Source organism: Mytilus trossulus, chromosome 7 (assembly GCF_036588685.1).
Source record: "Mytilus trossulus isolate FHL-02 chromosome 7, PNRI_Mtr1.1.1.hap1, whole genome shotgun sequence".
NCBI lineage: Eukaryota > Metazoa > Mollusca > Bivalvia > Mytilida > Mytilidae > Mytilus > Mytilus trossulus.
The window spans coordinates 6962729-6985307 of NC_086379.1; the positions used below are offsets into that span (position 1 = coordinate 6962729).

The 22579-nt window shown below is 31.8% G+C and overlaps 1 protein-coding gene across 1 annotated transcript; it reads left to right on the top strand.

The window, feature by feature from the left end:
* Positions 1-824: 824 nt before the first annotated feature.
* On the top strand, positions 825-19183 carry LOC134724556 (patched domain-containing protein 3-like). Its single transcript, XM_063587655.1, has 4 exons — positions 825-889; positions 10069-11070; positions 14445-14654; positions 15728-19183. The coding sequence occupies exons 2-4, from the start codon at positions 10083-10085 to the stop codon at positions 17119-17121; spliced, it is 2592 nt and encodes an 863-aa protein (XP_063443725.1). The 5' UTR covers positions 825-889; positions 10069-10082; the 3' UTR covers positions 17122-19183.
* The last annotated feature ends 3396 nt before the right edge of the window (positions 19184-22579 follow it).

Here is a 22579-nt window from a genome sequence, read left to right on the forward strand (position 1 = left end):
TTTTCATGGTTCATTGGTCAATATTTAGTTTTCTTGGTTATTGCAGGGACGTATATAAGTCCTTGGTTATTGTTAAGTTTATGTGACAGTTGTAATAAACAAACTGTCTTTTTGTTGGCGGGAAGTATCCGGCCACGTCTACTTGTACTTTTGTCTATCTGATGAGTTAAGCCTATTTCAACTGATTTTTATAGTTCGTTCTTTTGTTGTACTGTTATACCACTGTCCCAGGTTAGGGGAGGGTAAGGATTCTGCTAACATGTTTAACACCGCCACATTATTTATGTATGTGCCTGTCCCAAGTCAGGAGCCTGTAATTCAGTTGTTGTCGTTTGTTTATGTGTGACATATTTGTTTTTCGTTCATTCTTTTATATAAATAAGACCGTTAGTTTCAGTCTGGTTTGAATTGTTTTACATTGTCATATTGGGGCCTTTTATAGCTGACTATGCGGTATGGGCTTTGCTCATTGTTAACTGATGATGTTCAAATTTACCTTCATTAAATAGACAAAATGTAGAGTCGCTTTTTGTTTTTTGTTTGAGCTGAGACTACTATAACTGTTATAGTAGTCTCAGGTTTGAGTGATTAATTATGCTGCTAATGTTTAAACAGAGACATACCGTATAATATATGTCTCAGGTTAAGATTTTGTACCATCATTTGATTAGTTTGTCGATAATATTTAAAGTAATGGATGTGTTTAATAATATAGTTTATTCTTTGAAATCCAATATGAGAACTGAAATCAGAATACCGCAAATTCATCGTTACTGAGAATTCACGATTGCTTTTTTTTTTTAAGAAAACCATCATTATTTGCACGTTACTCTCCCCTTGATTGTTACATAACATAATGCGGGAATGGAAGGAATGAAGATCTTGTAATGTAAGTCAGGGGCGGTGTAAGTTCGAAGAATGATGAAATCTTAAAAGGGGGGCGATCTATAAAATTAAAATCGAAATCACATTGAAAACGATTGAAGGTCTCATTTGTATTAAACTCATCTACAAGCCCACAAGGGACAATATTTGAAGGCTTTGCACAAATTATATATGTTCTACCTTAGATTTTTGCAGAAGTAGTTTAATTAATGAGATGAAACATTGAACATGTTGAATTCTAAACTAAAATAATGAGCTAACCGGAGACAAATTGTTAAAGGCATGTTTGTACATCTCAGAAAATGGGAATTTTAGGGATTGTTGAAACAAGTTGCTTTTTTTATAAAAAGAAAAGCAATACGTGACATACGTGAACCTGAGATCGCTGACTAAATTCACTAACATATCGTTACTAAAATTTAGTTTGCATTATAATTTCCTGATCTTACCTAAATGAATCCAAATATTCCGCATACTAAATTGTTTATGAATAATATCCTGTTTTCAGAAGTTTAATGAATACCTAGACATACTTCCAAAAGAACAAATTTATATCATGTAAATATATATCAAAAAAGATATGTAAACATAAAACAAATGTAAAAAGATAGCAGGATTAAAAAATTATGTTAGCACTGATACTGTAAGTGTGCATAATATATATATATAAATATAAGAAGATGTGGTATGAGTGCCAATGAGACAACTTTCCATCCAAGTCACAGATTGTAAATATGGTAAAAGTAAACCATTATTGGTGTCAGAAAGAACGGCATGGAATTAGACAATATAAGTATAGTGTCTTGAAATATGAAATTTATTTGTATGAGGCTAAGATATGGGAAAATGCGAGGATCTACCGAGCATTTTCCCATTTCGTGCCGAATACAAATAAATTTCATATTTCAAGACACTATACGTATATTGTTTTTATACTGAAATCGAAAAAATTTATTTAAAAATGAAAAAAATATATAACAAAAATTATTGAATAAAAGTGTTTGGAATTTCCCTCTTGGGGTACCATTTTGGGGTATTTCCCTATGAGCATAGTCCAGGCAATAAGAAATTGACATATTAGGAAAATTTACAAAAAGGGAAAATGATTTTAATTAATAACCTTTGATAATCATGGTGTATAAATAACCAATTTAAATTCATTAAAGTTTGACCATTGTTACTTTACGTTGTCATGGTCGTGACATGGCGTTGTTGATGAAATTCAATAAGGAGGCGGGGCTTATAGATTAGTTGGGGTCAATGACGTATAAAGCTAACGTTTATAGGTATAGCTTTATCTGTATAGTAAAATAGCTTATTGCAGTATAATGAATAAGACGTGTAGGATAGATGGTTAACACACTGAATACAATTTCATAGTACAAATATTTAGATGCTATATTATAGGTTGAACTTTAATAAAAACAAACAAAAACAGAATTGAAATTTTACAATAAACATATATATATGTTGTTGTTAGTAAGCTTTTTACCAAAATGTTAGAATATAATATCAATCAACACAAATGTCAAGTATTTACAGATGGACATTTTATTTATCAAATGAATTTCACCTCTTTAAAGAATACATTTTACTTTATGAGGCCACACTTAAAAATATTTTGGTTTGCCCAAACCCTACCAAACATCGAGACAATGGGTAGGAAGGCAGGCATTTTCTTTTCTTTTTTTTTGGCAAAGAGAAATTTAAGTATCAGATGTCTTTTAGTTTTCAATCATGCCTATTGGAATTAAAAAACAAAATTTCACATCAGGTCAATAAAAGATTTTGAGTAGGCAGCTATTTTCTTGGTAGGTCATGTAGGTAGGGTTAGGGCAAACAAACCTATTCTTTTTTATGGTCTGAATATATTGCTATACAAAATATAAGCAGAGACTTATAAATCCACACTAAACTGACTATAAAATCACTGAAAATAATTAACTTTATGATACTCGCAGATAGTAATTAAATCAGACATTGTCAGAAGACGTGTTACATCCAAAATTAAATTATTGTGAAATATTTATTACATTTTTAGCTCACCTGGCCCGAAGGGCCAAGTGAGCTTTTCTCATCACTTGGCGTCCGTCGTCCGTCGTCGTCCGTCGTCGTCCGTCGTCGTCGTCCGTCGTCGTTAACTTTTACAAAAATCTTCTCCTCTGAAACTACTGGGCCAAATCAAACCAAACTTGGCCACAATCATCATTGGGGTATCTAGTTTAAAAAATGTGTGGCGTGACCCGGTCAACCAACCAAGATGGCCGCCACGGCTAAAAATAGAACATAGGGGTAAAATGCAGTTTTTGGCTTATAACTCAAAAACCAAAGCATTTAGAGCAAATCTGACAAGGGGTAAAAATGTTTATCAGGTCTAGATCTATCTGCCCTGAAATTTTCAGATGAATCGGTCAATCGGTTGTTGGATTGCTGCCCCTGAATTGGTAATTTTGAAGAAATTTTGCTGTTTTTGGTTATTATCTTGAATATTATTATAGTTAGAGATAAACTGTAAACAGCAATAATGTTCAGCAAAGTAAGATCTACAAATAAGTCAACATGACCAAAATGGTCAGTTGACCTGTTTAGGAGTTATTGCCCTTTATAGTCAATTTTTAACCATTTTTCGTTAATTAAAGTAATCTTTTACAAAAATCTTCTCCTCTGAAACTACTTGGCCAAATTAATCCAAACTTGGCCACAATCATCTTTGGGGTATCTAGTTTAAAAAATGTGTGGCGTGACCTTGTCAACCAACCAAGATGGCCGCCACGGCTAAAAATAGAACAAAGGGGTAAAATGCAGTTTTTGGCTTATAACTCAAAAACCAAAGCATTTTGAGGAAATCTGACATGGGATAAAAATGTTTATCAGGTCAAGATCTATCTGCCCTAAAATTTTCAGATAAATTGTTCAATCGGTTGTTGGGTTGCTGCCCCTGAATTGGTAATTTTGAGGAAATTTTGCTGTTTTTGGTTATTATCTTGAATATTATTATAGATAGAGATAAACTGTAAACAGCAATAATGTTCAGCAAAGTAAGATCTACAAATAAGTCAACATGACCAAAATGTAAATCTGACAAGAAGTTAAATTGTTAATCAAGTCAATATCTATCTGCCCTGAATTTTTCAGATGAATTGGACAACTGGTTGTTGGGTTGCTGCCCTCCAATTGGTAATTTTGAAGAAATTTTGCTGTTTTTGGTTATTATCTTGAATATTATTATAGTTAGAGATAAACTGTAAACAGCAATAATGTTCAGCAAAGTAAGATCTACAAATAAGTCAACATGACCAAAATGGTCAGTTGACCTGTTTAGGAGTTATTGCCCTTTATAGTCAATTTTTAACCATTTTTCGTTAATTAAAGTAATCTTTTACAAAAATCTTCTCCTCTGAAACTACTTGGCCAAATTAATCCAAACTTGGCCACAATCATCTTTGGGGTATCTAGTTTAAAAAATGTGTGGCGTGACCTTGTCAACCAACCAAGATGGCCGCCACGGCTAAAAATAGAACAAAGGGGTAAAATGCAGTTTTTGGCTTATAACTCAAAAACCAAAGCATTTTGAGGAAATCTGACATGGGATAAAAATGTTTATCAGGTCAAGATCTATCTGCCCTAAAATTTTCAGATAAATTGTTCAATCGGTTGTTGGGTTGCTGCCCCTGAATTGGTAATTTTGAGGAAATTTTGCTGTTTTTGGTTATTATCTTGAATATTATTATAGATAGAGATAAACTGTAAACAGCAATAATGTTCAGCAAAGTAAGATCTACAAATAAGTCAACATGACCAAAATGGTCAGTTGACCCGTTTAGGAGTTATTGCCCTTTATAGTCAATTTTTAACCATTTTTCGTAAATTAAAGTAATCTTTAACAAAAATCTTCTCATCTGAAACTACTTGGCCAAATTAATCCAAACTTGGCCACAATCATCTTTGGGGTATCTAGTTTAAAAAATGTGTGGCGTGACCTGGTCAACCAACCAAGATGGCCGCCACCGCTAAAAATAGAACATAGGGGTAAAATGCAGTTTTTGGCTTATATCTCAAAAACCAAAGCATTTTGAGGAAATCTGACATGGGATAAAAATGTTTATCAGGTCAAGATCTATCTGCCCTAAAATTTTCAGATAAATCGGTCAATCGGTTGTTGGGTTGCTGCCCCTGAATTGGTAATTTTGAGGAAATTTTGCTGTTTTTGGTTATTATCTTGAATATTATTATAGATAGAGATAAATTGTAAACAGCAATAATGTTCAGCAAAGTAAGATCTACAAATAAGTCAACATGACCAAAATGGTCAGTTGACCCCTTTAGGAGTTATTGCCCTTTATAGTCAATCTTTAACCATTTTTCATAAATCTAAGTAATCTTTTACAAAATCTCCACTGAAACTACTTGGCCAAATTAATCCAAACTTGGCCACAATCATCTTTGGGGTATCTAGTTTAAAAAATGTGTGGCGTGACCTTGTCAACCAACCAAGATGGCCGCCACGGCTAAAAATAGAACAAAGGGGTAAAATGCAGTTTTTGGCTTATAACTCAAAAACCAAAGCATTTTGAGGAAATCTGACATGGGATAAAAATGTTTATCAGGTCAAGATCTATCTGCCCTAAAATTTTCAGATAAATTGTTCAATCGGTTGTTGGGTTGCTGCCCCTGAATTGGTAATTTTGAGGAAATTTTGCTGTTTTTGGTTATTATCTTGAATATTATTATAGATAGAGATAAACTGTAAACAGCAATAATGTTCAGCAAAGTAAGATCTACAAATAAGTCAACATGACCAAAATGGTCAGTTGACCCGTTTAGGAGTTATTGCCCTTTATAGTCAATTTTTAACCATTTTTCGTAAATTAAAGTAATCTTTAACAAAAATCTTCTCATCTGAAACTACTTGGCCAAATTAATCCAAACTTGGCCACAATCATCTTTGGGGTATCTAGTTTAAAAAATGTGTGGCGTGACCTGGTCAACCAACCAAGATGGCCGCCACCGCTAAAAATAGAACATAGGGGTAAAATGCAGTTTTTGGCTTATATCTCAAAAACCAAAGCATTTTGAGGAAATCTGACATGGGATAAAAATGTTTATCAGGTCAAGATCTATCTGCCCTAAAATTTTCAGATAAATCGGTCAATCGGTTGTTGGGTTGCTGCCCCTGAATTGGTAATTTTGAGGAAATTTTGCTGTTTTTGGTTATTATCTTGAATATTATTATAGATAGAGATAAATTGTAAACAGCAATAATGTTCAGCAAAGTAAGATCTACAAATAAGTCAACATGACCAAAATGGTCAGTTGACCCCTTTAGGAGTTATTGCCCTTTATAGTCAATCTTTAACCATTTTTCATAAATCTAAGTAATCTTTTACAAAATCTCCACTGAAACTACTAGGCCACAATCATCTTTGGGGTATCTAGTTTGAAAAATGTGTCCGATGACCTGGCCATTCAACCAAGATGGCCGCCACGGCTAAAAATAGAACATAGGGGTAAAATGCAGTTTTTTGCTTATAACTATGAAACCAAAGCATCTAGAGCAAATCTGACAAGAAGTTAAATTGTTAATCAAGTCAATATCTATCTGCCCTGAATTTTTCAGATGAATTGGACAACTGGTTGTTGGGTTGCTGCCCTCCAATTGGTAATTTTTAAAGAAATTTTGCCGTTTTTGGTTATCTTGAATACTATTATAGATAGCGATAAACTGTAAACAGCAATAATGTTCAGCAAAGTAAGATCTACAAATAAGTCAACATGACCAAAATGGTCAGTTGACCCGTTTAGGAGTTATTGCCCTTTATAGTCAATTTTTAACCATTTTTCGTAAATTAAAGTAATCTTTAACAAAAATCTTCTCATCTGAAACTACTTGGCCAAATTAATCCAAACTTGGCCACAATCATCTTTGGGGTATCTAGTTTAAAAAATGTGTGGCGTGACCTGGTCAACCAACCAAGATGGCCGCCACCGCTAAAAATAGAACATAGGGGTAAAATGCAGTTTTTGGCTTATATCTCAAAAACCAAAGCATTTTGAGGAAATCTGACATGGGATAAAAATGTTTATCAGGTCAAGATCTATCTGCCCTAAAATTTTCAGATAAATCGGTCAATCGGTTGTTGGGTTGCTGCCCCTGAATTGGTAATTTTGAGGAAATTTTGCTGTTTTTGGTTATTATCTTGAATATTATTATAGATAGAGATAAATTGTAAACAGCAATAATGTTCAGCAAAGTAAGATCTACAAATAAGTCAACATGACCAAAATGGTCAGTTGACCCCTTTAGGAGTTATTGCCCTTTATAGTCAATCTTTAACCATTTTTCATAAATCTAAGTAATCTTTTACAAAATCTCCACTGAAACTACTAGGCCACAATCATCTTTGGGGTATCTAGTTTGAAAAATGTGTCCGATGACCTGGCCATTCAACCAAGATGGCCGCCACGGCTAAAAATAGAACATAGGGGTAAAATGCAGTTTTTTGCTTATAACTATGAAACCAAAGCATCTAGAGCAAATCTGACAAGAAGTTAAATTGTTAATCAAGTCAATATCTATCTGCCCTGAATTTTTCAGATGAATTGGACAACTGGTTGTTGGGTTGCTGCCCTCCAATTGGTAATTTTTAAAGAAATTTTGCCGTTTTTGGTTATCTTGAATACTATTATAGATAGCGATAAACTGTAAACAGCAATAATGTTCAGCAAAGTAAGATCTACAAATAAGTCAACATGACCTAAATGGTCAATTGACCCCTTAAGGAGTTATTGCCCTTTATAGTCAATTTTTAACAATTTTCATTAATTTGGTAAATTTATGTAAATTTTTACCAAATATAGTTCTCTGTTACTAATGGGCAAAGTTCATGATAGATATAATTGTAAGAAGCAAAATCGTTCAGTAAAGTAAGAACTTCAAACACATCACCATCACCAAAATACAATTTTGTCATGAATCCATTTGTGTCCTTTGTTTAATATGCACATAGACCAAGGTGAGCGACACAGGCTCTTTAGAGCCTCTAGTTTTGTTAAATGCAAGGATTTAAATTCCTTGTGAATTGAAATCATGCAGAAGTATTTTTTCATTCACAACAGTTTAAACATGTTAAAATGAAAATTTAGATAATTAGCAAACTTTGGGTACGCATCCCTGCTCATTGGTGCTCATACTTTACAGATAATTTTCATAAATGTAAATAAATAACTGCATGTTCAAACATAAACAAAACGTAATGCATTTACAATTTTAATTATATTTTATTAAGAATTAATTCAGTCTGACTCTCAGTTTTAACTTAACAATGAATATATTCTCTTAGTCTGGTAGTATCTATTATTGAAATTAGACATTTTTACTGAAAAATTCTTTTGTTTGATTATCTTTCTGCTTTCTGACAACTGCGTTTCTGAGCTTAGATAAATATTTTTTAACAGAAATGTTGTTTCTTAAGGTGGTACCCAACACTTTCGCCAAAATTAATTTGGCTCTTTTAATTTTCATGAAATTTTGACAAAGTGTTTACTTTGACCCTTTGACAAAATATAAAAATTTCAAAAAATTTGAACCAACCATTTAATCAGTAAAATTACACTGGTTATATAGCAGTTTGACAAACACTAATTTTGATCATTAAGAAGCTTAATATTTCCTTAAGGGCATACAATACAGTATTGATCCTGTATTTACAAGTTGGTGAAAATTTGCATATAGGCTGTTTTTTACCTGATTAAAACAAATATGTAATAAAAAATATACCTTCATGTGCTACTTTTTGAGTAAAATGAGGTTGAAATTTTGTATATTTGCTCAAAATTCAGATTTGTGGCCGTAATTTCTTTTTCGAAAGAAAGACATAGCTTTTTTGTTATAAAAGATAAACACAAATTGTTTTTTGTTAAATAATCGGTAATTTCTGTATTTTATAAGTATTCTAAAAAAATTTGCATTTTTTATTCAGAAATAGCTCATATTTATCAAATGTTCATGAATTGAGGAAAATATGTCATTTTTTACTCATATTTATCAAAATTAAAAAAAATCCTCTATTTACAGTTTTATAAAATTTGGGTCACATAATCTCCCTACAAAATGAAACAAATTGCTGTTTTGAAAAATAGGGGTCCATGAACTCGTTTTCAAATTAAATCAGTTTGTATGATAAAAATCAGTCGAAAAATGCATCTTTTCCCGATATGTCACAGTTTGACGTTGCGAAAATAACATTTTACGTTAGCAACTTCATGAACTCCCCTGTAACTGTATGGTATGCCCTTAACAACCCAATGTAATTAAAACGTTTAGCTAATTTTACAGAGTTATCTCCCTGTAGTGTTAGGTACCACCTTAATTTCCTTTCTTAATTTCCTGCATGTGTTCATGATTTCCCACATTTCCCCATTCTATGATTGAAATACAAAAATCAAATAATAAACATTCAGATATAATCAGTTTATTCTGGGTCATTATACATGTTATATATCAGTAAAACTAATCCGAGGTTAAATAATGACAATGCACGACAGCACACTGTATTAGATGCTAAACACAAAATGCATAAGTGTCTCAATGCATGAGTTATATAATTGTGTTATCATTATACTTGATATTTAATAAACATTCACATTATTAAAAACACTTATATAAATGTTTTGTCAATAGACAAATAGGTTCTAACATAAAAATTATTTTTTGAATGCAACCTAGATAGTCTTTATTGCTTTACTTTCCAATCTACAAATGAAATTTGATTGTTGAAATATACAATGTTAGGTGGTAGCCTATCCATAGAGGGACACTATCAAAGGTATAAATAATTACCTGTGGGTTTTTCTTAGCACTTTACATTATTGAGGCCTATAGTGCTTCAGCAAAAGGAGTTTATGATACTGGTTTCTTGTATTCTCTATAGCTGGTGTTACATTACTGTGGATTCACTTATTTTCGTGGTTTTGCCAATTTCTGTATACAAAACCTATTGAAAATATGTTATTCCTTGAACATTTAAATTCGTGGTTGACCTGTACCCACGAAAACCACGAAAATTGGTATCAAACGAATAATAATGAATCCACAGTATATAAAAGTCAGAAATAATTCTGTTTGTAATAATTATGGTAAACATGATTTCTTATGATAATTACAAATGAACATTGAAATTTCAGATAAAGAAGTTAAAATGAGTTGCCTTAGCTGCTACACTGCTGTTGAAGGATTTATAGGAAAGAAATTTCAAAGTTATGGGGGATTAGTCGCATCTCATCCTTGGAAGTTTATCATTGGGTATATTCTTGTTATGGGTTTGTTTAGTTTAGGGCTTCTAAACTTACAGATGAATGATGATCTAGAACAAACATTTACACCATTAAATAGTCAAGCAATTCAAGATAGAAGTACATTATTAGGTTTATACAAGGACTACTCGCGGTCACACTTCAATTCCTACAACAAACTCACGTATGGACTGTATGGAGATGTAATATTCAAATCCAAAGATGGAGAAAATATATTAAACTCAACTTATTTAAGTGAAATAGAATCAGTTTATCGTACAGTTCTCAACATCACTTGCAACAACACTCAAGGATCTGTCTCAACATATGATGAACTCTGTGCTATGAGCAATGGCACATGCAATATTGAGGGAAACCTTTTGTTAACACAAGAGTTCAAAACAGCTATTTCAATAGAAAATATTCCCTATCCCATATTTCAGGGAAGAAAAATTAGCACATATTTTGGTAATGTAGAGTACACAAATGGAATAGTGCAGTATGCATCCTCAATTAAGCTGAGATTTAACCTGCGAACAGATACTCCAAGTTACTTTGATACTAGCAAACTCTGGATAAAAGAGTTCCAAGAAGTAATGAAAAAGCTTGAACATTCATCAATTGAAATAGCATTTGCACATTCATATTCACTGGAAGAAGGATTGAACACCAATATTGGCGGAGATGTTTTATACTTTTCAATTACTGTTACTCTTATGTTGTTTTATGCTGGTTTTGCAATAAGCAACAAAGACTGTTTATCAGACAGACAGAATTTAGCTAGAGCTGCTGTTTTAGGCATGGGTTTGGCCATTGTTGGAGCTCTTGGATTTGTTAGTGCTTGTGGAGTTGAGTTTGTTGCCATAGTTGGAGTAATGCCGTTTCTGATAATAGGTAAGATTTTTATGTCATTAAAACTCAGCATTAAACAACAAAAACTGCATTTATTTTTTCAAATATAATTGAGATATATATATTGTGCATCGATGAAACAGAAAACATTAACAAATGTCATTTATGTTAGATAAAAGATTTACACTACATGTATCACGACAAGCATTTTTAAATTATAACTGATAGAAATAATTTAACATGTTTAAGTATTAATAAACAACAATGAACGAGTGAGCAGTGAAAAATAATGTTATTCTAATTCTTGAACCAATGCATACAAATATCATAAACTTAGTCTTCTGTGCATGATTTCATCATTTTTTTTGGTCTAAATTTTGGACAATCGTCAATTTTTTTTTCAATCGGTCACTGTTGTTGTGAAAATATGGCAGGTAATTAAAGTTCGTGTTTTGAAGCCAAAGTTTAATGATTGTCACCTGTTTGTCAACAATAAACAAAAAAGGTATGGATATTGAGCAGGTGTTTAACATATACAATCAGATAATAGTTTATTTTAAGGACATCCATGCGTATTGCGATCACCTGATTTTTACGAGATTGATCACCTGAGGTCACTTCGTTTGCATACAGAAAATATTTTGGGGAATTGAAAACTATTCATTGAGTTATAAAAAACATTTGCATTTTTTTGTCAAGCCTGCAACTTTAGTTGCAGAAAGCTTGACAAAGGGATAGTGATCCAGTGGTGGCAGCAGCGGCAGCAGCGGCGTTGTTAGCTCACTTCTTAAAAGCTTTATATTTTAGAAGGTGGATGACCTGGATGCTTCATACTTTGTATATAAATGCGTCATGTTACAATGTTTCCGTCAGTCACATGACAAATGTCCTTGACCCCATTTTCATGGTTCAGTGACTACTAAAAAAAAAGTTGAGATTTTTTGTAATGTTAAATTCTCTCTTATTATAAGTAGTAGGATAACTATATTTGGTATGTGCCTACCTTGCAAGGTCCTTATGCCGGTCAGATAGTTTTCACTTGACCTTGACCTCATTTCATGGATCAGTGAACAAGGTTGGTTTTGGTGGTCAAGTCCATAAATCAGATACTATAAGCAATAGGTCTTGTATATTCAGTGTGTAGAAGGATAGTAAGGTGTACATGTCCAACTGGCAGGTGTTATCTGACCTTGACCTCATTTTCATGGTTCAGTGGTTATAGTTAAGTTTTTGTATTTTGGTCTGTTTTTCCTATATTGTATGCAATAGGTCTACTATATTTGGTGTATGGAATGGTTGTAAGGTGTACATGTCCAGCTGACAGGTTTCATCTGACCTTGACCTCATTTTCATAGTTCAGTGGTCAAATTTATGTTTTTGAGTTTTGGTCTTTTTTTTAATTCTATATGCAATAGCTCAACTATATTTGATGTATGATAATAGTTAATGATCTATATGTCACTGTCAGTCGTGCAGGTGTGACTTAATTTGACCTCCTTTTTACGGTTAATTCCTCAGAGTTAAGTTTTTGCATTTTGGTCTGGTTATCTCAATCTATAATCAAAAGGTCAACCTCATTTGTTGTATGGAAGAATTGTTAACTGTACATGTCTGCCTGGCATTGTCCATCAAACCCTGACCTCATTTTTATATTGTTCATTGGTCAAATGTTTAGTTGTCTTGGTTAATGTTAAATTTATGTGACAGTTGTAATAAAGCTTTATATTTAGAACTATCGACATTATATCAATGATTAGTAAAGAAGGTGAGACATGATTTCAGTGTGTGCACTCTTGTTTTTGATTTGAGGTTTCTTAAAAGGGCGTTGAATTGTAGTATATTTATATAGATATTAAGGAGATGTTGAATGGTTGCAAATGAGACAACTATCCACCAAAGTTTAATCACTTAGCCATTGGCAGTAGTACTAAGATATTTTTGGAAAGATTAGAACTTGTTCTTAATCTTTACTTTGGCACCACCCTCCCTAACAACAGAACAGGTTAGCTACTGTTACTAAATGTATTCACACTAAAATATAGTTCCCTATAGTTCTCATGTATGTGCACATAATACACAAATAAACTGAAAAAACTGGGTATATTATTGGAACAGTTCATTCAAGAATGTATGTCATTAATGTGTGTTGATGTGCAGGCTTTTTTAAAATCATTTTGATTAGGTAAGTGGGTATTGATTCAACTAGTATGATTGACAACTGTCATTATCACTAAACAATCAGAGACAAGGTGGACTTTTAATTACAATGCCCCACCTCCCAAACTGCCAATCAAATTGACCACATTACCTATCTACATCAGTCTTACATAATTGTACAGACTACTCCAATATGCATCTAATTCTTAATACACAAGTATTTGACCTCATAATTGATTACACAAATGTGTGTATTATTTGTTTGATATTTATAAGGATGATAGATTTATTTATTGCCAATTACTTTTGATCTACATTACATAAAGTAATTCTGTAAATTATATCTGAAAGATAAATGATTAATGGATTAGCAAGATCTTAAAAAAATGAAATATGAATATTAATATGAATATATAAAAGGTATTCAAGTATGGCCTATAATTTACTTGATAAATTTCCAATAATCATCTGTAATTAATCAACAATTTAGATTAGTTCACTTTTTTTTATCAGGAATTGGCTTGAAACAGTTTTAAAATTTATAAACTTTTAATTATAAAAAACCATTGTTTATTAGTTTATTTCCCATCAATCATTATGTCTATTTTAGTCATTTGAATTTTTATTAGAAGTAAATATATATTTTTGCAATCAAGAAAGAAGCCACATTTCAATAACATTAGTTTTTTAATTAGTTTACATTGAAAAATAAAATTGAAAATGCCCTGTGTTGAAAAATACATTAAAATTTGATCAAAAGGGACTCTAAAACTTTTAATTTTCAATGCCATATAACCTCTGTTTCAACTTACAAAATGCCCCAAAACAACATTTCTAGATTATTTTTGTTGGCACTTTAAAGCTTTTAGCTGTTGGTCTAAATTTATGTCTTATTAGGATATTTGGTAACATTTACTCTAGAAGAATTTTTTCATTTTTTTGTTTTTTGAAAGATGTTCAGAACCTGCAACATAATTTCGATAAGATATAAACTGCAGTTTAAATAAAATTGTGCAAATTTAGAGACCCATATTATTTAATTTGAGCACCTTTATCCTCATACTGGAAAAGCAAGTTTTCTTCTAAAGACCTGCTGTAAATGCAATTTTCAGCAATAGTGTTTTATAAATGTATATTTTTCCCCACCATACCTTAATATGAAAAAATTCAAATTACTGTTCTAATCTTTCCATGAGTGATATCCATCACTTTGATTTTTAATGTCACCAATTGTGAATTTTATACATGACTGTTTTCAGGAATTGGCTTAGATGACATGTTCTTGCTGCTGACTGGGTTAGCCAGTACATATGAAGAAGGTGGACCTGTAGAACCTAAGAAGAAAGTCATGATGACCATGAGAACAAGTGGAGTTGCAATAACTCTAACATCAATTACAGATTTGGTTGCATTTTTTGTTGGAATGACTTCTCCCTTTCTTGCAGTGAGAAACTTTTGTGCCTATACAGGTAACATTTACTATGGTATACCGTTGTCAGTTTGTCCGTCTCTCTGTCCGTCTGTCCCTCCATCCATCCGTGCGTCTGTTGTCAACACGTCGGATATTAACACCAAAACGCTATTAACCTATTTGCAACTTTGGGGACTTGTTTATATCTATTGACATGTGTTGCCTTTCTTTATTATGAATTATAGATTTTAAGTTTCCAGGTCATGCAAGTTATTGGGTTTTCTTCATTAAAAAGGGGAACTTTTCATGTTCACTATCAACATTTAAAAATTTCTGATTTTACTTTTTGGAGTTTTGTTACATGTAGTACATGTAATGGGAATTTCCATTTTTAGGACAAACACTCCAAAATGTTTCAAGCAGTATTCATAAAATTTTGGTGACTTTTTTATATCTATTGAACATGTTGAAATAAGCTCCCTTTTGTTTTTAATTATCAATATTTGATTTGACAATGTGGAGTTGTGGAACTTTTATATTTGTTGAAAATTGTCCGTTTTTCACACTCTTGACTATAAAATTTAATTGTTCAAAAGTCAAAGCCACAAATTTATCAACTTGAGGAAGCCTTTAAAATAGAACCAATTATTCATGTTTTGTGTCAGTTGGAACCACTGTGTGCATGTCTTTTTAGATCTCTCGTCTCATTTCATTCATTCATTTGAAGGGAGTGCAGATTATTCATGGGAAAATATTATTTTGTGTAAAAGATAAATAAGAAATAGGTTTTCATTCTTTAACTTTAGTGTGCCTTGACCAAATGCAATGAAACTTATACACAATGCTTATTATCACAAAACACAAATCAATTTTGAATATGAGTGGTGTCATTCTAGAGGTATGCCCTTTACAAATGTAATATGTAGTCAACCATGAAGTTATTGTCACAACAACTAGAAACCAAGTGCAATTAATGCATGTTCATTATGATGTAAACTTTTAAAAATGTATTGCCAAATGGAATTCAAATGTAGATTTCTTAGATCACTAAACATGGAAATTAAACCTGCAAGCATTAGTCATGGTGTATACTTTTGTTTTATTTAAAAAAATATATGTATCTCTTTTAAGGTGTGGCAGTGCTGTTTGGCTACCTTAGTTATATCACATTTTACTTGGCTTGTATAACCCTGAATGAACAACGTGTGCAGAAAGGTTTACATATCCACACATGTAAACCGCTTCCAACTCATGAGGAACTTGAAGAGAAAGGACAGCCATATAAGTGCTTGTGTACTGGAAACGCTCCAAGCAAGAGGACTGATGTTCAAGGCTCACTAGAAAAATACCCACCAAAAATACTTTCTAAAATAGTTCTTTTGAAACCAGTGCAGGTCATAGTCATTATAATATTTGCAGCTTATTTGGGAATATCTATATGGGGAGTCACTAATTTTAAAGAGGGGCTTGATATTAAAAATCTTGTAAGTGAAGATTCATATTATTTCAAGTATCTCAGTTTTGATGAAAGTTTTACATCCAGGGGTATAATTGTTACACAGTTTAGTGTTGCTGGCAATGTTAAATACTCAGATTCAGAAACAATAAGGAAGATAGACAATCTTCAGACCCATGCTGAAAGGGATGTGGATACATGTAGTAATTGCTCTATCAATTGGTTGAATGCGTACAGACAGACTGCTTATTTTGATGATTCAACTGAGTCAGCTTTTATAAATAGTCTTCAAACACAGTTCCTTCCTGCATTCCCTATGTTTACCAATGATATAAGTTTTAGTGATGACAATACATCTATCAAAGCCTCAAGATTTTATGTATTTGCTTATGATGTAATAGAATCTAAAGATGAGGGTAATTTTATGCTAAGAATGAGAGAGATTGCAGCATCTTCTAATTTTCCAGGTGTTATAGCTTATTCTCCCCCCTTTATTTTTACAGAACAATATGTTACCATATTACCCAACACTTTACAGACTTTGGGAATATCAGTTGCTGCCATATTTGTTATTACTGCCATTTTTCTTCCCCATCCTTTGTTAGTTTTCCTTGTGACTATAACTCTTGTAATGATTCTAGTTGGACTTATAGGATTCATGTATTTTTGGAATCTGACTTTGAGCTCTATAACCATGATTCACATTGTTATGAGTGTAGGTTTCTCAGTTGACTTTAGTGCCCATGTATGTCATGGATTTATGGAAACGGCATCAGAAGATCGTAAATTGGGTGCTTGTGGAGCTCTTGTTAGATCTGGTGGCCCCATTTTCAATGGAGCTATGTCATCCTTAATTGGAATCATTATGTTGGCGTTTTCAAAGTCATATGTTTTTTTGTCTTTTTTCAAGATTATGATATTGATCATCCTTCTTGGTGCTGCTCATTCGTTGTTTTTCTTGCCAGTTGTCTTGTCACTTGTTGGTCCACAATTTAAGCCTAAGAAAATTATTGTTGAAGTTGAGGAAGAAGAGATGATTATGAAAAATAAAAATGCAAATGGAAACTGAGAAATTGACAGTGGGTTTTTTGAAAAAACGCATTATAACCTGTCCAAATAGGAACCATATTTAAACACACTAACAGATTCAGAGTGGGGTTTTTTAGGGTTGAAACCCCTTTTTTTTTGGACAATCATGACAATCAATGCATTTGAATGGAGACATATAGTTCAAGAGAGAGCATTAGGATTTGTATATAACAACTATTTATCGTCCTCTGAAACTCTTGAGAACATTATAGGTTCCAATCCTACAAATAAGATTCATCAGGACAATGGCATTTCAGACTTATAAAATATTAGATAATTTGACTCCTTTATGTTTACAAAATTTACTTCCAATTAAACACACTAAATATTCTTTTAGATACAGTAACATTTTGGAAATACCACAGGTAAGAACTACCTCATATGGAAATATTTTTTAAGCTTTGCTGCTGCTTCTTTATGGATTTGCTTACAAAAACCATTTTAGGACTGTTATCAGCTTCTCACATTTTAGAAGTCTTGTTCATTCTTGGAGAGGAACAGACTGTTTTTGCTCTGCCTGTAGGTAATTTGTGTTACAATATTTATGCTTTTTATGCTGCATTAACAGCTTGCTTTGCAACTGAAATTTTGTTTTTACAGTTTTAAAAATTACAAGTGTTGAAGTTTTAACTTTAGATTTGTTTAAAAAATTTTAGCTGCAAATTTTTACAATTATTTCTGTATTAGTGTTTCATATGTATGTTTTTGTATTGACAAGATAATGAATCTCAATGAAATTTTACAAGAAGGTTCAATACCCAGAAAGGAAGGTTGGGATTGGTTTTGGGGGTTATTTTTCCAACAGTTTGGGAAATAGGGACCAAAAGGACCCAAAAACATCAGTTTAAGTAGGATGCTGGAATATTCAGGTGTCAGATTAGATATTTATGCTTTTTATGCTGCATTAATAGCTTGTGTTGCAACTGAAAATTTGTTTTTGCGTTTTAATAATAACAAGAGTTGAAGTTTTAACTATATAAAATATTTGAATTTTTTTTAGCTGCAAATTTTAGTATTATTTCTGAATTTATAGTGCTTACATGTATATGTATGATCATGTATGTTTAAGTATTAGCAAGATAATGAATGTCCATGATATTTAACAAGAAGGTTCAATTCTTATAATGTTTTAAATGTTTACAAAATTCTAGTTATTAGAATTTTGTAAACATTTAACATTATTTTAGTTTATATTTGACTTTTTCATGTTTCACTTTATACCATTTACAACTACCATAGTTTATAAGTACTGCCGGTCTAATCTTATATAGAAATCACTGTTAATGTAAGATCATAGGAAGTGATAGGACATTTTGCCAAAATTCTTTAAAAATTAGTAAATAATAGTGTTCTTTGAAATGAACCAGACAGTCACACTAAAACTCCTGTAGAAGAAAGAATATAATTTATCCTTTGTGTCTTTTAGAAGAAGAATATGAATTTCATTTCATTATGAAATGTACAAAAATAAATACAATAAGATAACGATTGTTTTCAAAAATTAATGAAATAGATCAGGGCCCTCTCTTTTAAATTTGACTAATGAAGCAAGATTTAAATTTTTGTTTACATGTGGTGAGACTGATATAATTAGAATTATTGAAAAATTCCTAAGCAACATGTACAATTCTAGAAATGCTTTACATATTGAGTACTAAAAAACTTTGTGGTACCACCTCCTCTCAGGGATATATACTGTGTAACTTGCCTAATCTGACACACTGGGAGACTAGAAAATAATGTCGGATTAAGCAGGGTGTCAAAATTCTCAGTTTTTGGTCTGCAAGGATAGGCATATTTTGGGACCATGAAAATGTGTCAGTCAAAGCAGGATGCTGGAATACTCAGGTGTCGGATTAGGCATGTTACAAAGTATATACATTTTTTATTGTAATTATATTTCTTTTATATACATATATATACAATTTTTATAAATGTGGACACATATATGTCTGTTTTTTTGTGTATAACCAATGTTTATTGTCTTGGTATCAATCCTTTAATTTCGGATTGTCATTCAAACAATAAAATATCTTATCTTATCTTATCTTATCTTTGAATAAGAGAATGAACATCCCTGAGTTAAATGAAAATAAGTGGAAATTAGAAGAAATAAAAAAACATAATCTTAACACCAGGGAAATACCTGTGAACACCTGTAATTTCATGCATGGATGAAACTGTCGACATATGGTCCTGAACAAGTTTATATCAGTAATTTGGTTGTATGCTATACTTGTCCGGCTGACAGAATTCATTTGATTTCGACCTTATTTTCATTTTTCATTGATGACATTGATCAATGTTAAGTTTTGTGATCATGTCTGTTTCTCAAACTGTAAACAATTAAAAATATTTGATGGACAGAAGAGTTGTAAGGCAGCAACCATTTGATTTTCGGGGAGGGGGGGGGGGGGGAGCTATGGATTTTTTTTCTGGATAAACCTTTTTTCTCGACTGCAGCAAAAAACTATCTATTTTTTTCACGACAATTTCTTTCAATTTGAACATTACATATTCTGGCAGCTGGAGTGAAACAAACATTTTTTTCTTTCTTAGAATCAAAAACAAATTATTTTTTTCTCCAAAAAATGGAAACAAACTATTTTTTTTTTTTTAAATCCACAAGTTAAGCAGTTGTTGTTTGGTGATGTGGTTCATAATGTTTCTCAATTTTGTCGAGCCTGCAACTTTTGTTGCAGAACTTTCTGCATAGGGAAAGTGATCTAGTGGCGGGGGCTGCAGCGTTAGCTAACTTATTAAAAGCTTAATTATTAAGAAGATGGAAGACCTGGATGCTTCATACTTTGTATATATACAGATGCCTCATGTTATCAAGTTTCTGTATGTCACATGTCCATTGTCCTTGACCTTATTATCATGGTTCAGTGACTGCTTGAAAAAAAAGTTATAACTTTTTGTAATGTTAAATTCTCTCTTATTATAAGTAGTAGGATAAGTATATTTGGTATGTGCCTCCCTTGTAAGGTTGTCTAGCCTATCAGACAGTTTTAATTTTACCTCCACCAGTGGGCAAGGTTATGTTTTGGTTGTAAAGTCCATATTACAGATACTATTAGCAATAGGTCTAGTATATTCGGTGTTTGGAATGATTGTAAGGTGTAGGTGTCATCTGACCTTGACCTAATTTTCATGGTTCAGTGGTTATGTTATTTTTTTTGGTGTTTTTGAACGTTTTTTTTATACGACCGCAAATTTTGAAAAAATTTTCGTCGTATATTGCTATCACGTTGGCGTCGTCGTCATCGTTGTCGTCCGAATACTTTTAGTTTTCGCACTCTAACTTTAGTAAAAGTGAATAGAAATCTATGAAATTTTAACACAAGGTTTATGACCATAAAAGGAAGGCTGGTATTGATTTTGGCAGTTTTGGTCCCAACATTTTAGGAATTAGGGGCCAAAAAGGGCCCAAATAAGCATTTTCTTGGTTTTTCGCACTATAACTTTAGTTTAAGTTAATAGAAATCTATGAAATTTTGACACAAGGTTTATGACCACAAAAGAAAGGTTGGGATTGATTTTGGGAGTTTTGGTTTCAACAGTTTAGGACTTAGGGGCCAAAAAAGGGCCCAAATAAGCATTATTCTTGGTTTTCGCACAATAACTTTAGTTAAAGTAAATAGAAATCAATGAAATTTAAACACAATGTTTATGACTATTAAGGTGGTATGGGAGTCTAAAATAAAATTGATAGAATTTGTTCATACTTTGCCAAAATGTAGTATCTATTGATACATGTTGAAAAATATTATAAAAATGATAGGTCACCGTGCATTTTTTCAAGCTACGGGTCGTGACAAAATGACACATTTTGTATGGATTATACAGGAAAAAACACCATTGTGTGAATAGAAACTAAACAAAATGATAGAATTGTAAAATAAATTAGGAAAATATAGCTTTCAAACAATGCTTTGATAATATCAAAAGAAAAGATAGGGTCACCGTGCGTTTTTTCCGGCTAAAATTCAAAGTAGGAAAATTCCATGAACAATCCAACAGAAAATGCACTATTTTAGAGTTACCTCCCCTTAAAATGACAATTTCAAAATATTTAAAAACAACCAAAAATAATCTACACTTGTACATATATTTATATTTATAAGTTATATTCTTATTAATTGGATCTTTTAAATGTAAAAACACATGAAAAATCTGCATACTTGCATCAAATTTTGCTAATTTGATAGAAAATATGGACCTTAGATTCTCTGTTTTTTACAATCCAAGATGGCGAAAGACACCCATACCACCTTAAAGGAAGGTTGGTATTGATTTTGGGAGTTTTGGTCCCAACAGTTAAGGAAAAAGGGGCCCAAAGGGTCCAAAATTAAATTTTGTTTGATTTCATCAAAATTGAATAATTGGGGTTCTTTAATATGCCGAATCTAACTGTGTATGTAGATTCTTAATTTTTGGTCCCGTTTTCAAATTGGTCTACATTAAGGTCCAAAGGGTCCAAAATTAAACTTAGTTTGATTTTAACAAAAATTGAAACCTTTGGGTTCTTTGATATGCTGAATCTAAAAATGTACTTAGATTTTTGATTATTGGCCCAGTTTTCAAGTTGGCCCAAATCGAGGTCCAAAATTAAACATTGTTTGATTTCATCAAAAATTGAATAATTGGGGTTCTTTGATATGCCAAATCTAACTGTGTATGTAGATTCTTAATTTTTGGTCCAGTTTTAAAATTGGTCTAAATTAAAGTGCAAAGGGTCCAAAATTAAACTAAGTTTGATTTTAACAAAAATTAAATTCTTGGGCCTCTTTGATATGCTGAATCTAAACATGTACTTAGATTTTTGATTATGGGCCCAGTTTTCAAGTTGGTCCAAATCAGGATCTAAAATTATTATATTAAGTATTGTGCAATAGCAAGTCTTTTCAATTGCACAGTATTGTGCAATGGCAAGAAATATCTAATTTCACAATATTGTGAAATAGCAAATTTTTTTTTAATTAAGAGTTATCTTTCTTTGTCCAGTATAGTAAGCAAGAAATATCTGCAAGAATTTTTTTTAATTGGAGTTATCTTTCTTTGTCCAGAATCAACTTAAATCTTTGTTATATACAATATACAATGTATATTCGCTTTTTACTACCAACTGATAAATTTAAATAATCTTTACCATTCAGTGATAACAAGCAGTTTTTTTACATCTTAATATTTTATGATGTATTTAAATGAGTAGTAATTGTTGCAAACTCCATTAGAATATTTTAATTGAAATTAGTTTTGGAATAAGGGAAAGGGGGATGTGATTAAAAAATTTGGTTCAATTTTTCTCATTTGAAATTTCATAAATAAAAAGAAAATTTCTTCAAACATTTTTTTGAGAGGATTAATATTCAACAGCATAGTGAATTGCTCTAAGAGAAAACAAAAATTTTAAGTTCATTTGAATACATTCATTC